Source organism: Oryctolagus cuniculus, chromosome 2, assembly GCF_964237555.1.
Source record: "Oryctolagus cuniculus chromosome 2, mOryCun1.1, whole genome shotgun sequence".
NCBI lineage: Eukaryota > Metazoa > Chordata > Mammalia > Lagomorpha > Leporidae > Oryctolagus > Oryctolagus cuniculus.
In genome coordinates, this window is record NC_091433.1 from 184987918 (window position 1) to 185004238 (window position 16321).

General features: G+C 39.7%; 1 protein-coding gene across 7 annotated transcripts in view; it reads left to right on the forward strand.

The window, feature by feature from the left end:
* The window catches only part of SMC6 (structural maintenance of chromosomes 6), a 99869-nt gene that overhangs the window by 70022 nt on the left and 13526 nt on the right, over positions 1 to 16321 (forward strand). For all 7 annotated transcript variants that reach the window (XM_051840235.2, XM_051840197.2, XM_070069745.1 and 4 more), the window contains 4 exons: positions 1113 to 1250; positions 1943 to 2088; positions 11788 to 11913; positions 15950 to 16055. In XM_051840235.2, the coding sequence (XP_051696195.1) occupies positions 1113 to 1250; positions 1943 to 2088; positions 11788 to 11913; positions 15950 to 16055 (516 nt within the window). The remainder of the gene's footprint in view (positions 1 to 1112; positions 1251 to 1942; positions 2089 to 11787; positions 11914 to 15949; positions 16056 to 16321) is intronic.

The following is a 16321-nucleotide window of genomic DNA, read 5'->3' on the forward strand; positions in this document are numbered from 1 at the left end:
GGTGAAGCTGAGAGAGAGGAACTTAGTGCATATCTCTACACAGTGATAGGGTTTGATTTGCAGAAAGCTGTAGTTGGGAACCAAGCCAGGTATCAAATCTAGGCACTCTGATAGAAGATATGCCAAATGCCTAACCCGTGTTTTAAGTTTTTCAAGGCTAATATGGATTTCCCCAGAATTACCTTGTTAACCAAAATAAAATTAACAGTACTACAATATGTAGACTTCATGTAAGAATTTGATTATGTGTTTTCTTTTTTTTTTTTTTTTTTTTTTTTTTTTTTAGTATTTTTTTAATTTGAAAGTCAGAGTTACACAGAGAGGGGAGGAGAGGCAGAGAGAGAGAGGTCTTCCATCTGTTGGTTCATTCCCCCAATTGGCCGCAATGGCCGGAGCTGAGCCGATCGGAAGCCAGGAGCCAGGAGTTTCTTCTGGGTCTCCCATGTGGGTGCAGGGACCCAAGCACTTGGATCATCTTCTGTTGCTTTCCCAGGCCAGAGCAGAGAGCTGGATCAGAAGTGGAGTAGCCAGGATTTGAACTGACACCCATATGGGATGCTGGCATGGCAGCCAGTGGCTTTACTCACTACACCACAGCACTGGCCCCCATGATGTGTTTTCTAGGTTTTATTTATTTGAAGGGCATAGATAGAAATAGAGAGGAAACACTCCCATCTGCTGGTACACTCCCTAAATGTCTGCAGTTCAGGGACAGGGCCAAACCTGGGCTGGACCAAAACTGGTAGTACAATTTATATGGTCTCACATTTGGTTGGCAAGAGCATTGTTGGTGACTTGAGCATTGTTGCCCCCTATGGTGTGCATTAGCAGGAAGCTGGACTTAAGAGCCAGAGTTGAGTATCAAACCCACAGAGTCCTATATGGAATGTAGGCCTCTTAATTGCTATAGGGGCTAAACATTTGCCCCTATAATGTGTTTTTCTGATTTTTGTAACTGCTTGCTTTTTTTCAAACACGCAAGGATAGGAACTGTTAACACATGCCTCTTCAAGCAGCATAGTCCTAGCCACTTTATTGAGTTGTTAATTAGTTTACTACTTGGTTGGAAATGTTTTTAAACATTGTTTATTATTTTGCCTTGATTCTAACAGGATGAATTAAACCTTGCTGACTCTGAAGTGGATAATCAAAAACGTGGGAAGCGGCATTATGAAGATAAACAAAAAGAACACTTAGATACTTTAAATAAAAAGAAAAGAGAACTGGACATGAAAGAAAAAGAACTAGAGGTCATCCATTTTTTTTTCTTTCAAATTATTTTGTTTAGAACCTTAGTCATGGTTATTGAAACGTGCTTTGCCTAATACCATGTTCCAAGAAACAGGTTGTCTGAATTTCTGTTCTATAGTGACAAGTGTTCTGTTGCATCAACAGAAGAGGCTTAGGAGCCCTTGAAGAATGGGACTTAACTAGGCAAGACTGCAGCAGTTCAATCATGTGCCCTGCGTGGGTCAGACAACGTCATACTTTCTCATCTGACATAGCTCCCTAGGTACACAGCTTGGCATGTGGATACCCATGTGGGGTCAGAAAAAGGCACCCCTTCTCAGCTGAATGTGGCTAGGCTCCATTTTAGCTCCTAGTACTGCTCTTGTTGACCACTATAAATACAGAATGTTGTTAATATAAAACAAATACCATGTTTGAAAGAGCTCTGCATTTTTTAATCTTACACAAACCTGAGGGTTTGTTTGTTGGTTTTCTTTAAGTTGTACAGAGTAGTGTAGTTTTCTCTTGAAGAATTATAATGACTTTAGACTGTATCCTTCATATAAAGTTTATATAACGTTGATGTTAAATAATTAAAATGTATTTCTTAAACTTAAGTTCAGAATTTTACTTTGCATGTTTTGGCATAAATAGTATAATGAATTATCATATCAAAGAAGATTCTTAAAGTATTAAACATTTATTTTCTTAGGAGAAAACGTCGCAGGCAAGACAAATCTGCCCAGAGCGGATAGAAGTAAAGAAATCTGCATCAATTCTAGACAAAGAAATTAATCGATTAAGACAAAAGATACAGGCAGAACATGCTAGTCATGGAGATCGAGAGGAAATAATGAGGTAAGTGGTTGTTAGCTGTTCTAATGTATTATGTTTTCCACGAGTATTTTCAAGACATAAAAAATAAATTTAAAAAATAGGGGCCGGTACTGTGACATAGTGGGTAGAGCCACTGCCTGCAGTGCCTGCATCCCATATGAGCGCCAGTTCAAGACCTAGTTGCTCCACTTCTGATTCAATTCTCTGTTATGGCCTGGGAAAGCAGTAGAAGATGCCCCAAGTGCCTGGGCTCCTGCACCTTCATGGATACCTGGAAAAAGCTCCTGGCTTCTGGATTTGGATTGGCCCAGCTCCGGCCATTGTGGCCATTTGGGGATGGAAGATTTCCTCTCTGCCTCTGCCTCTCTGTAACTCTGCCTTTCAAATAAATAAATATTCTAAAAAATATTTTAATAATTGTAGAGTAATAAAGTAGGGGCAGGCATTGTGGCATAGTGGGTTAAGCCGCTGCCTACCACACAGACATCCCATGTGGGTGCTGGTTCGGGTCCCATCTGCACAACTTCCAGTCCAACTCTTTGCTAATGGCCTGAGAAAGCAGCAGGGGATGGCCCAGGTGCTTGGGCCCTTGCTACCCATGTGGGAGACCCGGAGGAAGTTCCTGGCTCCAAGCCCCAGCTCTTGCAGCCATTTGTAGAGTGACCCAGTAGATGGAAGACTTCTCTCTCTATATTTCTGCCTTTCAAATAAATAAAATAAATATTTAAATAATAATAATAATAAAAATACAGGGGTGAGCATTTGATATAGCAGTTAATATGCTACCTATAGCACCCACAACCCATATTGGAGTGGCGAGCTCAAGTAAAGCTGTGCTATAGTACAAGTTTGCTGCTAATGCAGACTCTGGAAGGCAGCGGGTGCTGGCTCAACTAGTTGGGTTCCTGCCATCCACTTCAGCGACCTAGATTGAGTTCTCTGTTCCTGGCTGCTTCTTGGTCCAGCCCTGGCTATTGCAGACCTTTGAGAAGTGAACCAGCAGAAGGGAGATATCATTCTCTCCCTCTTTTCATTCCCTTCCGTTCCCCCACCACCACCCTGCTTGTCTTTCAAATAAAATGATTTAAATTTTTAAAAAATATATATTTATATGTAAATCTTAAATTTTGATGAAATACTAACTACAGATAGCTTTAGCTGAAATAGTCTTATATACATGTTAACAATAAACTTCTGAATTACTAAAAACTCATTATGAAATGACATTTTAACATAAATGCCTTTATGTCTGTAAGATTCATATGGACATGAAAATGTTAAACTTCACAAGTAATCAAAGAAATACAAATTGAAACAGTTAGAAGCTAAATACAATAAATTTAATAAGTTAAAAAAGACAGTAATACTCCAAGTCAGTGAGTTTTCAATGAAACACTTTTTATTGGTAAAAATGGAAGCTTTTGTATAATTTTTATTATTTGACAGGTAGAGTTATAGAAAGTGAGAGAGAGACAGAGAGAAAGGTCTTCTTGGCCGGCGCCGCGGCTCACTAGGCTAATCCTCCGCCTAGCGGCGCCGGCACACCGGGTTCTAGTCCCGGTTGGGGCGCCGGATTCTGTCCCGGTTGCCCCTCTTCCAGGCCAGCCCTCTGCTGTGGCCCAGGGAGTGCAGTGGAGGATGGCCCAGGTGCTTGGGCCCTGCACCCCATGGGAGACCAGGAAAAGCACCTGGCTCCTGGCTCCTGCCATCGGATCAGCGCGGTGCGCCGGCCGCAGCGCGCCGGCCGCGGCGGCCATTGGAGGGTGAACCAACGGCAAAAGGAAGACCTTTCTCTCTGTCTCTCTCTCTCACTGTCCACTCTGCCTGTCAAAAAAAAAAAAAAAAAAAAAAAAAAAAAAAAGAAAGGTCTTCTTTCTGTTGGTTCACTCCCCTAATGGCTGCTACGGCCGGCGCTGCGCCGATCCAAAGCCAGGAGCCGGGTACTTCCTCCAGGTCTCCCATGTGGGTACAGGGCCCAAGCACTTGGGCCATCCTCTGCTGATCTCCCGGGCCACAGGAGAGAGCTGGACTGGAAGAGAAGCAACCGGGACTAGTACCCGGTGCCCCAACCGGGACTAGAATCTGGGGTGCCAGTGCCGTGAGCAGAGGATTAGCCAAGTGAGCCATGGCGCTGGCTGCTTTTGTATAATTAGAGCACAGATTCTGAAGGAGGAGTGCCTCTGTTTGAATTGCAGTTCTGCCTACTTATGTGGCTTTGGAAATTATCTCTGTGAATCTTTGTCTCCTCATCTACAAAACTGATGCACTTCATTACAGAATTGTAATGAAGATAGTCCATAGTAAACAGAATGTGTAGAAAACATAATATATTTGGAGGGTTTGTATTCTATTAAAGATTTTATTTATTTATTTGAGAGGTAGAGTTATAGACAGAGAGAGGGAGAGATAGAGGTCCTCCATCCATTGGTTTACTCCTCAAATGGCCACAATGGCCAGGGCTGGGCTGGTTCGAAGTCAGGAGCCAGGAGGTTTCTCTGGGTCTCCCACATGGGTGCGGGAACCCAAGCACTTGGGCCATCGTCCGCTGCTTTCTCAGGCCATGAGAAGGGAGCTGGATCAGAAGAGAAGCAGCCAGGACACAAACTGGTGCCACAGGCAGAGGCCCCAGCCTACTAAGCCACAGCACCGGCCTCATTATATTAGTTGTTACTGTTAACATCTTTCTGAAGATGCATTTAGGCAGTCTGTGTCAAAATATTTGGTTAAAATTTCAATTGGCCAATTTTGTTGCTGTAATGTAATCTAAAATGAGAAAGAGTGTGCTCAGAAGTCTATTGCAGCATTATTTATAACATTGAAAAATTCAGAATAGAAACAATTGGAGAGTGGTTAAATTACCTTAGAAAATTGCAAATACTACACATTATGAAGTTTTCATATTATAAAAAGGCTGAGAATAGGAGTGATTTCAATTGTCTTTTCAAAAATGTCAGAATACAATAGGAAGAAACATTAAAATATTAAATGCTTTTAAAACAGATAATAATAGATAATACATTTTGATAGATTTTTTTCCCCAAAATGAATTTGTGTCAGTATAGTATTAGTTTGCATTTCTCTTTAATTTTGAGTAAAATTGAGCATCTTTTCATTTTTGTATCTTTTTTGTTTTTTAATTTTGATGTGAAAGACAGAGACTGAGGGTTCTTCCACTTGCTGGTTCCCTCCCCCAGATGCACTTAACAGCCAGTGGTAGGCCAGGCTGAAGCCAGGAGTCAGTAGCTCAATCCAGGACTCTTACATGGGTGATAAGACCTTACCACTTAACAGTCATCACTACTTCCCTGGGTGTACACCAGGAACCTGGAATTTGGGAAGTGGAGCTAGGACTAAAACCCAGGCAACTCCAAAATGAGATGGTGGCCGGCCATTCCAGATGACATTTTAAGTGCTGTGCCAGACTCCCACCTCTGATTTTCATGTCTTGAGAATCATTGCTTTGTATTTTTTTTCTGTGAAATATTGTTTTCATTTTTCTATGAATATTTTCCTCAATTTTTAAGAGCCCTTCATATATTTAAAAAGATGAGTTCTTTGTGTAATATGTGAGTAGTGTTTCTCATGTTTTTAGTAGTTAATGGAGCCTTTATTACTATGCAGAAATTTATGTGTTCAGTGTGTATTTATGTTTTGTGTGTTTTTATTTGTATGACTAATAGATTTTGAACCATTTTCAAAGGCCTTTTTCACTGCTAAACTGTAAAAAATTGAGCTATCTTCTCTAATTGTTATACTTTGATTTTTTTTTGTATTCTAAAATCATTAATATATTTTCATGTAACAGTAGATTTAACTGTTCATTCATACACCAATAATACAGTGATTTTTAAGCAAATTTTAAATCTTGTGATAACTTGTAGATTCACATGCCATTGTTAAAAAAGGCTTTAAAAAAACCTGAGCAAAAAGCTCTATTTTTCAGTGAAAATACAAATTTATTTCTTTTTAAAGATTAATTTTATTTGAAAGGCAGATCTTCCATCCTCTGGTTCACTCCCCAACTGGCCACACCGGCCCTGGGATGGGCCAGGCCAAAGCCAGGAGCCAGGAGCTTCTTCAGGGACTCCCACGTGGGTGCAGGGGTCCAAGTACTTGGGTTGTCTTCCATTTCTTTCCAAAAGGTGCATTAGCAGGGAACTGGATTGAAAGTGGGGCAGCTGGGACTCAACTAGAGCGCATAGGGATGTCGGCACTGCAGATGGAGACTACCCACTGCACCACAGTGCTGGCCCTATAAGGAAAATACAAATTTAATTCCATGTTCTGCTAATCACACAGATGTTATATTTCTGTTCTTACTGGTGGTAAAATGCAAAAATATAAATAATAGTTGTAATAATGGTTTATGAAGTAGCTGGACTTCAAGCAAAATTTGAATCCTAGTGAATTTTTCCATCTAGAATTAATAGTGTCTTGGAAAGAGAAATTGCCCAGATATGGTTGATATAAACATATATTACATGGTAAGTGTCAAAAAATCACAAGACTCCAAACATTATTGAAAGGCTATATTAGTATTTCACATGTATACAGACGCGTACACATGAACACATGTATATATCATCATGACCCTTAGTATTTCAGTGTAAATTGATGATATGCAAGACATTTAACATTGATAAAATCTCAGTCCCTTCAGTCCTGTTCCAGTTTTGTCAATTCTCAGTGTTTGTCCTACATTATAGGATACAGTTTAGAATCACATAATTTCATTTGTCCTATTATTTTACAGATTACTCTGTTTGGGTTTATCTGCTGGTAATTCATGTTTGTATTCTTGGCCAGGATACTGTGTAAATAATGGAGTATAATATCCAGAGACACATATCATCCCTCTGTCTCTCTCTTACTGGTGATGTTAATTGTGACCACTCAGTAAAGATGTTGTTTAGCTTCTGCATTATGTGTTTCATTCAGTATTTTTTTTTTTCCCTTGCAACTAATAAGCATTGTGTGGAAGGACACCTTATAGCCATGATAAGACCTGGCTTTTCATATTTTCAGTCCTGGATTTTGCCATCGGCTAGTGATTCTTGTCTCAACTAATCTTAAACTATACTGTTTGTGAAAATTATGATTTTTCTGGTTCCTCTGCATCTTCCATGTTATCTATCAGTCATTTGCAAGGAAGTGCCTTCTCCCTCAAGTACCTGTTTCATTTACCTACTTGCCTGTTATAACATGGACTTAATGGATTCCTATTTTATTAATGGGCTGTAATCAGTTCTTGTTATTTATTTATTTATTTTTAAATATTTTAAAGGATTTTTTTAAAGATTTTATTTATTTGAGAGGTAGAGTTACAGAACGTTCACTCCCCAAGTGGCCGCAACAGCCAGGAGCCAGGAGCTTCTTCCAGGTCTCTCATGCGGGTGCAGGAGCCCAAGGACTTGGGCCATCTTCCATTGCTTTCCCAGGTCATAGGAGAGAGCTGGGTTGGAATAGGAACAGCCAGGACTAGAACCAGCACCCATATGGGATGCCAGCACCACGTGCAGGATTAACCTACTACGCCACAGCGCCAGCCCCAGTTCTTGTTATTTATATGTTTAAGTTATACCTTACTCAAGTAGAGCCTTTTCAATCTGGTTTCTATGTCTTTTAAATATGTTCCTTTTTTCCTTTTTTTTTTTTTGCCTTCCTTGATTCAGCCTTGGGATCAGTCATTTCTCCAAAGAGCCCTGGGTTTTTTTATTTGGGGAATGGTACCTCTAAACACCGTTTTTTGTTCTGGGGTGCTAGTTGTTACTGGGAAAGCATTTCAGGACTATTCAGTGAATAGAGCTGAATGTGTGAGTTCGTGTTGGTATCTCTAGTGGCATTCTAATCCTACAAACATCTTTGGCCTTACCTTAATTGTGTTTCTGTCTTCGTTTTTCCACAGTAGGAACCTGGCTGTTGAGAACATTAACATTTACTGTCCCACTTTGCACATCTACAAAAACAAATTTTTGTGCTTGCAATTATTTTCTGTAGTATTTAGTAAACTTAATAGTGTTCTAGTTATTTGGATTAATTTTTCTCTTATTTAGTGTGATAGTTATTAACTTGAAATAGAAATGTTTGTATTTGTTCTTATCTGTAGTCAGTTTTAGATTTCTCCCATCCTTTTGTTATAATTTCATTTTGGTGTGAATATGTAGAAATTAACACAATTCTAAAAGTCAAAGCTTCACACAAAAGAATATTAGAAGAGTGTCCTTCCTCACTTATCCCTTCAATTTCATTTCCCACCCACCCCTTATAAAGCACCAGTTCTTTTTTTCTGATCATAGCTTTTTTGTGTGGTCCATAGTTTATTCAGTCATTCCATGTTTGTGTGTCTAGGTCATTTCGAGTATTTTGCAGTCTCAGTGCTGCAGTGAATGAGCGTATTTCAGGAATGTCTAGCTGTACCAGCAAGACAAATTCCCAGAAGTGTGTGGTTGTGTTAGAGATTTGCTAAATTCCCACTTTAGGATGTGTACTGTTTTTGCATTTGCACTAGCATTGTGTGAGAGGATGCTTCCTCACAGCCTTGCCAGCAGGGAGTATGGTGGATAGTTAAGCTTAATTTTTGCCATTAGGATGAGAATTGGTATACTAAGGTAGTCACAGCTGGATGCCATCATTATGAATAATAGTGAGAATTTTTTCATCTGTTTAAGAGCCATTTTTATACCTTGTGAATAATCTGTTCATATTCTATACCATTTTTCTTTAATCTTTCCCTTAAATTTTAATTTATAAAAATATATTTTTAAGAGATATTAGCCTTTGTTGTAAGTGTTTCTCTTAATTCATCATTTCTCTTTTGAAATAGTTTGTATTCTTGTTGTTTGGTTTGATTTTTCCAGGGAAAGATTATTTTTATTTAGGCCAATTTGTCAACATTTTCTAAATCTGGATTTTGGATCATAGTTTAAAAGGCTTTCTACATCAAAATTATGGAGGCATTCACCTATGCTATTTTAGTACTTTCATGTGTTCATATTTTTATATTTGGATCTCTGATCTGTTTTAAATTTATTCTGCTTGGTTGTTTAAGGAATGGATTTTATCTTTTTCTAAATGGCCATGTTACTTGTAAAGTTGTTTGTCCTCTTTTTTTCTTTAGAATGACTTAGCATGATTATTTTCTGCATTTTTGTAGGTTCATAAATTCTTGTTGCTTTTGTGGCTTTTCTATCTGAAGGATAGTTTAGCCTAATATAAAATGCATGGTTCATACTTTATATCCTGAGTGTTTTGTTTTTGATGATACTTGTCTATAAAATACTGTAATGTGAAATTGGCATTGTGGCGTAGCTGTTTGTGACATCCACCATCTCATGTCAGGGTGCCTAGCTGCTCCACTTGTTTTTTTTTATTTTTTTTATTTTTTGACAGGCAGAGTGGACAGTGAGAGAGAGAGAGACAGAGAGAAAGGTCTTCCTTTGCCGTTGGTTCACCCTCCAATGGCCACCACGACGCATCACACTGATCCAAAACTAGGAGCCAGGTGCTTCTCCTGGTCTCCCATGGGGTGCAGGGCCCAAGTACTTGGGCCATCCTCCACTGCACTCCCTGGCCGTAGCAGAGAGCTGGCCTGGAAGAGGGGCAGCCGGGACAGAATCCGGTGCCCCGACCGGCACTAGAACCTGGTGTGCTGGCGCCACAAGGCAGAGGAGTAGCCTAGTGAGCCGCGGCGCCGGCCGTAGCTGCTCCACTTGTGACCCAGCTCCCTACTAATAAATGTTCTTTAAAAAAAATCCTAGAATTTGTCCAAAATGCAGATTTTGTTACTCTTTTGTTGGTATAGATTGTGTTTTTTTGAAATGTGAATTTAAGAATTAATTCTGAGTCCAGTGCTATGGTGTAATAGGTAAAGCCGTTGCCCACAGTTACAGCATCCCATATGGGTGCTGGTTCGAGTCCCAACTGCTCTGCTTCTGATCCAGCTCTCTGCTGTGGTCTGGGAAAGCAGTGGAAGATGTCCCAAGCACTTGGGCCCCTGCACCTGAGTGGGAAACCCAGAAGAAGCTCTGGCTCCTGGCTTCAGATCAGCCCAGTTTCAGCTGTTGCAGCCATTTGCGGAGTGGACTGTAGATGGAAGACCTCTCTCCTCCCTTTCTCAAACTCTCTGCCTCTCTGTACCCTGCCTTTCAAATAAGTAAATAAATCTTTTTTTAGAAAAAGAATTAATTCTTAGAAATATCCTTGTATTTTGCTTTAAAATTTTTTTCTATTCCATTTTTAAATATATTTGTGTTAATATGTAATAACTATATTTATGGAATATAGCATATTTCAATACAAGGGTACAGTGTACACTGATCAAATCATAATTAGCATTTCCACATTCTTATACTCTGTGTTCTTCATAAAATATGTAGTAGGTTATTATTAACTTGCAGTTGTATGTATGTTGGATGATCCTTGTCTTCTCTAATTATCTTGCTTGCTGTTATCTCCATTTCTGTTACTGTGTTGTTCATGTTTCTGTTCGCCCCTCTGCTGCTCTTTATGTCTTCATATCTATGTGTGCTGTGGACCCTTCCACCTTCCCTATCTCGGGTTCTCTAAGTTCTGCTTTACCTCCTCCTATTGTCTGTCTTCTCTGTTTATTCTTTGTTTCTGCTCTTTTAGTTCTGTGTTGAGTTATTCCTTCCTCATAGCTCTTGTTTCATGTTTCATTTTAATTCATGATGTTCACTTGCAGTTTTCTTCTGCTTTGTGGAGGTATTCTACTAAGTTTTCTCTGTGGGACAGTTTTCCATAAATATGTTTATAAGGATGCTATGCCTACACATTTTTTTGGTTACTGATTTTTAAGTAATTGGATTTTCCTGGACTGGTTCTTTGAAGGAGGATAGAAGGAATAGCTGTGGGAGCCTTGGCCAGGGTTGGCTTTCACACTTAAGGCTCTCTTGCTGCAGTAATTGTTGCTCTCTCTAATAGCACTACTCAGTAGCTATGCCTTCTTGGCCTCTTTGTCCTAATCTCTTATAGTATTTTTTTTAAGATTTTATTTATTTATTTGACAGACAGAGTTACAGACAGTGAGAGAGACAGAGAGAAAGGTCTTCCTTCCATTGGTTCACTCCCCAAGTGGCTTCAACGGCCGGAGCTACGCAGATCCAAAGCCAGGAGCCAGGTGCCTCCTCCTAGTCTCCCATGCGGGTGCAGGGGCCCAAGCATTTGGGCCATCCTCCACTGCTTTCCCGGGCCACAGCAGAGAGCTGGATGGAAGAGAAGCAACTGGGACTAGAACCAGCACCCATATGGGATGCCAGCGCCACAGGCGGAGGATTAACCTAGTGCGCCATGGCGCTGGTCCTCTTTTAGTATTGATTAGGGCAGTTCTAATGCTGACCCTACATTATTTTCTTCCTTACTAGTATCTCACTAAAAGGAACCTTTCTCCTATTTTGCCCTCTTTACTTTTAGAAGATAGGTAAATGCTGGCATTCTCCAAATCTGTTTCTCTGGCCTGAATCTGGGCACTTGCTCATATGCTTCCTCTACCTTGACCAGGTCTTGGACTTTGTTCTTTCCTAGTCTGCCAAGCACTGTCTCAATCCATAGCACTCTTTCAGTCTGAGAGCGTATGAAATCGGCTGCTGTTAGGCCTCCTTATCACTCTGCCCTTCCCTATCAGTTAAATATATTGGATACTTTACTTTTCTTAGGCTTTTTATGAATGGCATTTATTTAGTTAATACTTTGTTTATCAAATAGACAATACCAAGAAGCAAGAGAAACCTATCTTGACTTGGATAACAAAGTAAGAACTTTAAGAAGATTTATCAAATTATTAGAAGAAATCATGACCCACAGGTACAAAACATATCAACAGTTTAGAAGGTAAGTGCATTAAAAAATTACCATATATTTTACACTTATGTGTTTTCTTTGTTTTTTACATTATCTTTTATAAATAATGAAATTAAAAGCATTATATGACCCACTTAACAGCAGAAACTAGTGCTTGCTTTGTCAGTTGGGATTATGTAATCTAATCAAGAGTATTCTGGGTTGGGAGGGCCCTTTAGAGAGCTTATCCACTTCTGCACTCTGTTAGTTGTCTCTTAGTGGGTAACTCAGAGGTGAGTTCTTTGAAATTCATTCTGAAATAGCCTATTTCACCCTTAGGCATTGCATATTCTCAAGGGAAACGAATGTCTAATAGGAAACCAGACAGTAAGGGTATATGAAGCAAGGACTTGGGGAACCTAAGATGGGGGAGATATGTATATCTCCATGAACAGGGGAACTCTGTTCTGTTTGCTGCTTTATATCCAGTGCCTATAACTGTGCCTGAAGTATAGCAAGCATTTGATATAAAGTTGTTAAATAAATGAACACAGGATCACAGAAACTGTATGTTCTTTATAATATACCCAGAGGTGCACAGACTCACAGGAATAGATTGACCTCAGCAGATACAACAAATGACAGAAACATACCAAAGGGTAATTTCAGGAAGGCATGACTTAATACGTTTGAATCCAAGGCAGCCTTACCCTGCCTCTGTTTCCCCTGGTGGCATTCCCCACTAACATAGTTTTTAACTCTCTGTATACCCTCAATCTTAAGACTATAGAAGTTGATTTAAAAATTACTTAGGTCTAGAGTATATGGGCAAGTTAGGTAAAACCATAAAAAATATATTTGTGGGTTAGTTTTTGAAATGCGTGTTTCAAGTTTATGGCCATGTTATATTAGTAGTACATGAAGGACTTATCTTTATCCTTGTTGAAGCTGTTTAAGCTTTGTTAGGTGGGAGTAGAGCTGCCTTTACTGGAGGCAGTATTCTGCTAAGTACTGTGTCAGTCCTTCACTTGAGCGAGTGGGTCTATGAGCTCTTCCTGGCTCTGTGTGCGCTTAAGGGATCTGCTGCTTCTTCAGGTGTTTCCCCAGCCTCAGGCAGTGTCCTCAAATGCAGCTGGGGCAGACCTCTTTGTAGGCCCTCTAGAATCCTTACTTTGTACTGTACACTCCTCTCCACTACATACAATTCATGTCCCCAACTCTGTCTCCCCAGTGGCAAGACCATCAGATTCCGCTTAGGGTGCCACTCCCCTTTCCTCTTTCCAAGAGCAGGAATTTGGGGCGCTTTTTTTTCTTTTGTAACTGACTTTTATTTTTGCAAACTATACCATGATAAAACTTGACAAAAATTTCCCCTTTGGTACTCAGTTGTCGCTGATCAGGGAGAACGTATGATATTTGTCCCTTTGGGACTGGCTTAATTCACTCAGCATGATGTTTTCCAAATTCCTCCATCTTGTTGCAAATGACCGGGTTTCGTTGTTTTTGACTGCTGTATAGTATTCTATAGAATACATGTCCCATAATTTCTTTATCCAGTCTACTGTTGATGGGCATTTGGGTTGGTTCCAGGTCTTAGCTATTGTGAATTGAGCTGCAATAAACATTAATGTGCAGACAGCTTGTTTGTTTGCCAATTTCATTTCCTTTGGGTAAATTCCAAGGAGTGGGATGGCTGGGTTGAATGGTAGGGTTATATTCAGGTTTCTGAGGAATCTCCAAACTGACTTCCATAGTGGCTTAACCAATTTGCATTCCCACCAACAGTGGGTTAGTGTCCCTTTTTCCCCACATCCTCTCCAGCATCTGTTGTTGGTAGATTTCTGAATGTGAGCCATTCTAACTGGGGTGAGGTGAAACCTCATTGTGGTTTTGATTTGCATTTCCCTGATTGCTAGTGATCTTGAACATTTTTTCATGTGCCTGTTGGCCCTTTGGATTTCCTCTTTTGTAAAATGTCTATTGAGGTCCTTGGCCCAATCTCTTAAGTGGGTTGTTTGTTTTGATGTTGTGGAGTTTCTTGATTTCTTTGTAGATTCGGCGACAACTAACTGAGCACCAAAGGGGAAACTTGTTGAAATGAAATGGACACTATGAGAAACAGTGACTTAATCAGCTCTTGTCCTGACGGTTGATGTACAATGTAATACTTTATCCATTTTAGTATTTTTTTTTGTTCTAGTACCATTGGTTGAACTCTGTAATTAACACACAATTATTCTAGGTGTTTAAATTTTAACTGAAAAGTGATCCCTGTTAGGAATTTGGAAAACATTATGCTGACTGAAATAAGCCAATCCCAAAGGGACAAATACCACTTGTTCTCCTTGATAGGTGACAACTAACTGAGCACCAAAAAGGAAACCTGTTAAAGTGAAATGAACACTATGAGAAACGGTGACTTGATCAGCCCTCACCCTGACTGTTGATGAGCAACTTGATATGTTATCCCTCTTAGTATTTTTTTTGTTTGTTCTACTTAATACTTTTAGTTGAATACTGTAATCAATACACAATTCTTCTTAAGTGCTGGAACTTAACTGAAAAGTGATCCCTGTTAAATATAAGAGTAGGAATAAGAGAGGGAAGAGATGTGCAATTCGGGACATGCTCAAGCTGACTTACCTCAAACGGTAGAGTTAGAAACATACCAGGGGATTCCAATTCAATCCCATCCAGGTGGCATGTACCAATGCCATCTCACTAGTCCCAGTGATCAATTTCTGTTCACAATTGATCATAATGATAGGACTAAGAACCAAAGGGATCACAGAAACAAGAATAGTGTCTGCAAATACTAGCTGATAGAATAAAAAAGGGAGAGAATGATCCAACATGGGAAGTGAGATACACAGCAGACCCATAGAATGACAGATGTCCTAAACAGCACTCTGGCCTCAGAATCAGCCCTGAAGGCATGCGGATCTGGCTGAAAAGCCCATGAGAGTATTTCAGGCATGGAAAGCCAAGACAGTCTGGAAAAAAAAACAAACCAAACCTAAATGAAAGATCTCCGCGAGTGAGATCTCAGTGGAAAGAACAGGTCATCAAAGAAGGAGGTACCTTTCTCTGAAGGGAGGAGAGAACTTCCACTTTGACCATGGCCTTGTCTAAAAATTATCAGAGTCAGTGAACTCAGGGGGCTTCCATAGCCTTGGCAGCTCATGACAAGAGCCTAGGTTGATTACTGATGCCATAAACAAGAGTGTCAATTTGTTAAGTCAACAACAGGAGTCACTGTGCACTTATTCCTCATGTAGGATCTTTGTCCTTAGTGTGCTGTACATTGAGATTTAATGCTATAACTAGTACTCAAACAGTATTTTTCACTTCATGTTTCTGTGTGGGAGCAAACTGTTGAAATCTTTACTTAATGTATGCTAAACTGATCTTCTGTATATAAAGAGAAACGAAAATGAATCTTGATGTGAATGGAAGGGGAGAGGGAGTGGGAAAGGGGAGGGTTGCGGGTGGGAGGGACGTTATGGGGGGGAAGCCATTGTAATCCATAAGCTGTACTTTGGAAATTTATATTCATTGAATAAAAGTTTAAAAAAAAAATGGTGAGGAAAAAAAAAAGTTAAAAAAAAAAATCTTGACAAAAATTACCCAGGTGGAATATCTTTCTTTAACATGCTATAAGTTAATCAGGTGCATACCATAAAAGATTTTGTTGCAATGGAAAGCCAAGACTAGACTCAGAAAGAAGTTTACAAAGTGGCATTACAAAAAGACTGGAGGAAACAGGCAACTTTATGCATCTTAATACTACTAGAGTTTAATCCTCTCAAGCACAAGATTTATGTAATGCCTTACAGTGTAAATTAATTATTGATCTATTCATGTGGACTAACTGCTGTAATGGGGTATATTAAATGTGGGATATGAGTGTTTTTATGGAAGTAAATGAACTGGTAAAAATGTGAGGTTGGAAATGACCATAAGACATGGGAACAGATCACCTACAACCCACCTGTGAAATGGGCAGCCATTCTCAACATAATTCTGCCTGGTTAGATCATTCTGTGGTTCTCTGTCTTCTTAATATGTCCCATTTCTTTACTTCAAGGTGTTTGACTTTACGATGCAAATTGTACTTTGACAACTTACTATCTCAGAGAGCCTATTGTGGAAAGATGAATTTTGACCATAAGAACGAAACTCTTACTATTTCAGTAAGTATTTTCTTTTTATCTCAGTTTTTAGCAATATTGGCTGCTGCTTTTCTTTTGATGAAACATTGGTAAACTTTAACTCGCTGTCTTTGGGAGAAAGAACTTTTTAAAAAAAGTTAAGAATAGGCTGGCGCCACGGTTCACTTGGCTAATCCGCCGCCTGAAGCACCAGCACCCCGGTTCTAGTCCCAGTTGGGGTGCTAGATTCTGTCCCTTGCTCCTCTTCCAGTCCAGCTCTCTGCTGTGGCTCGGGAAGGCAGTGGAGG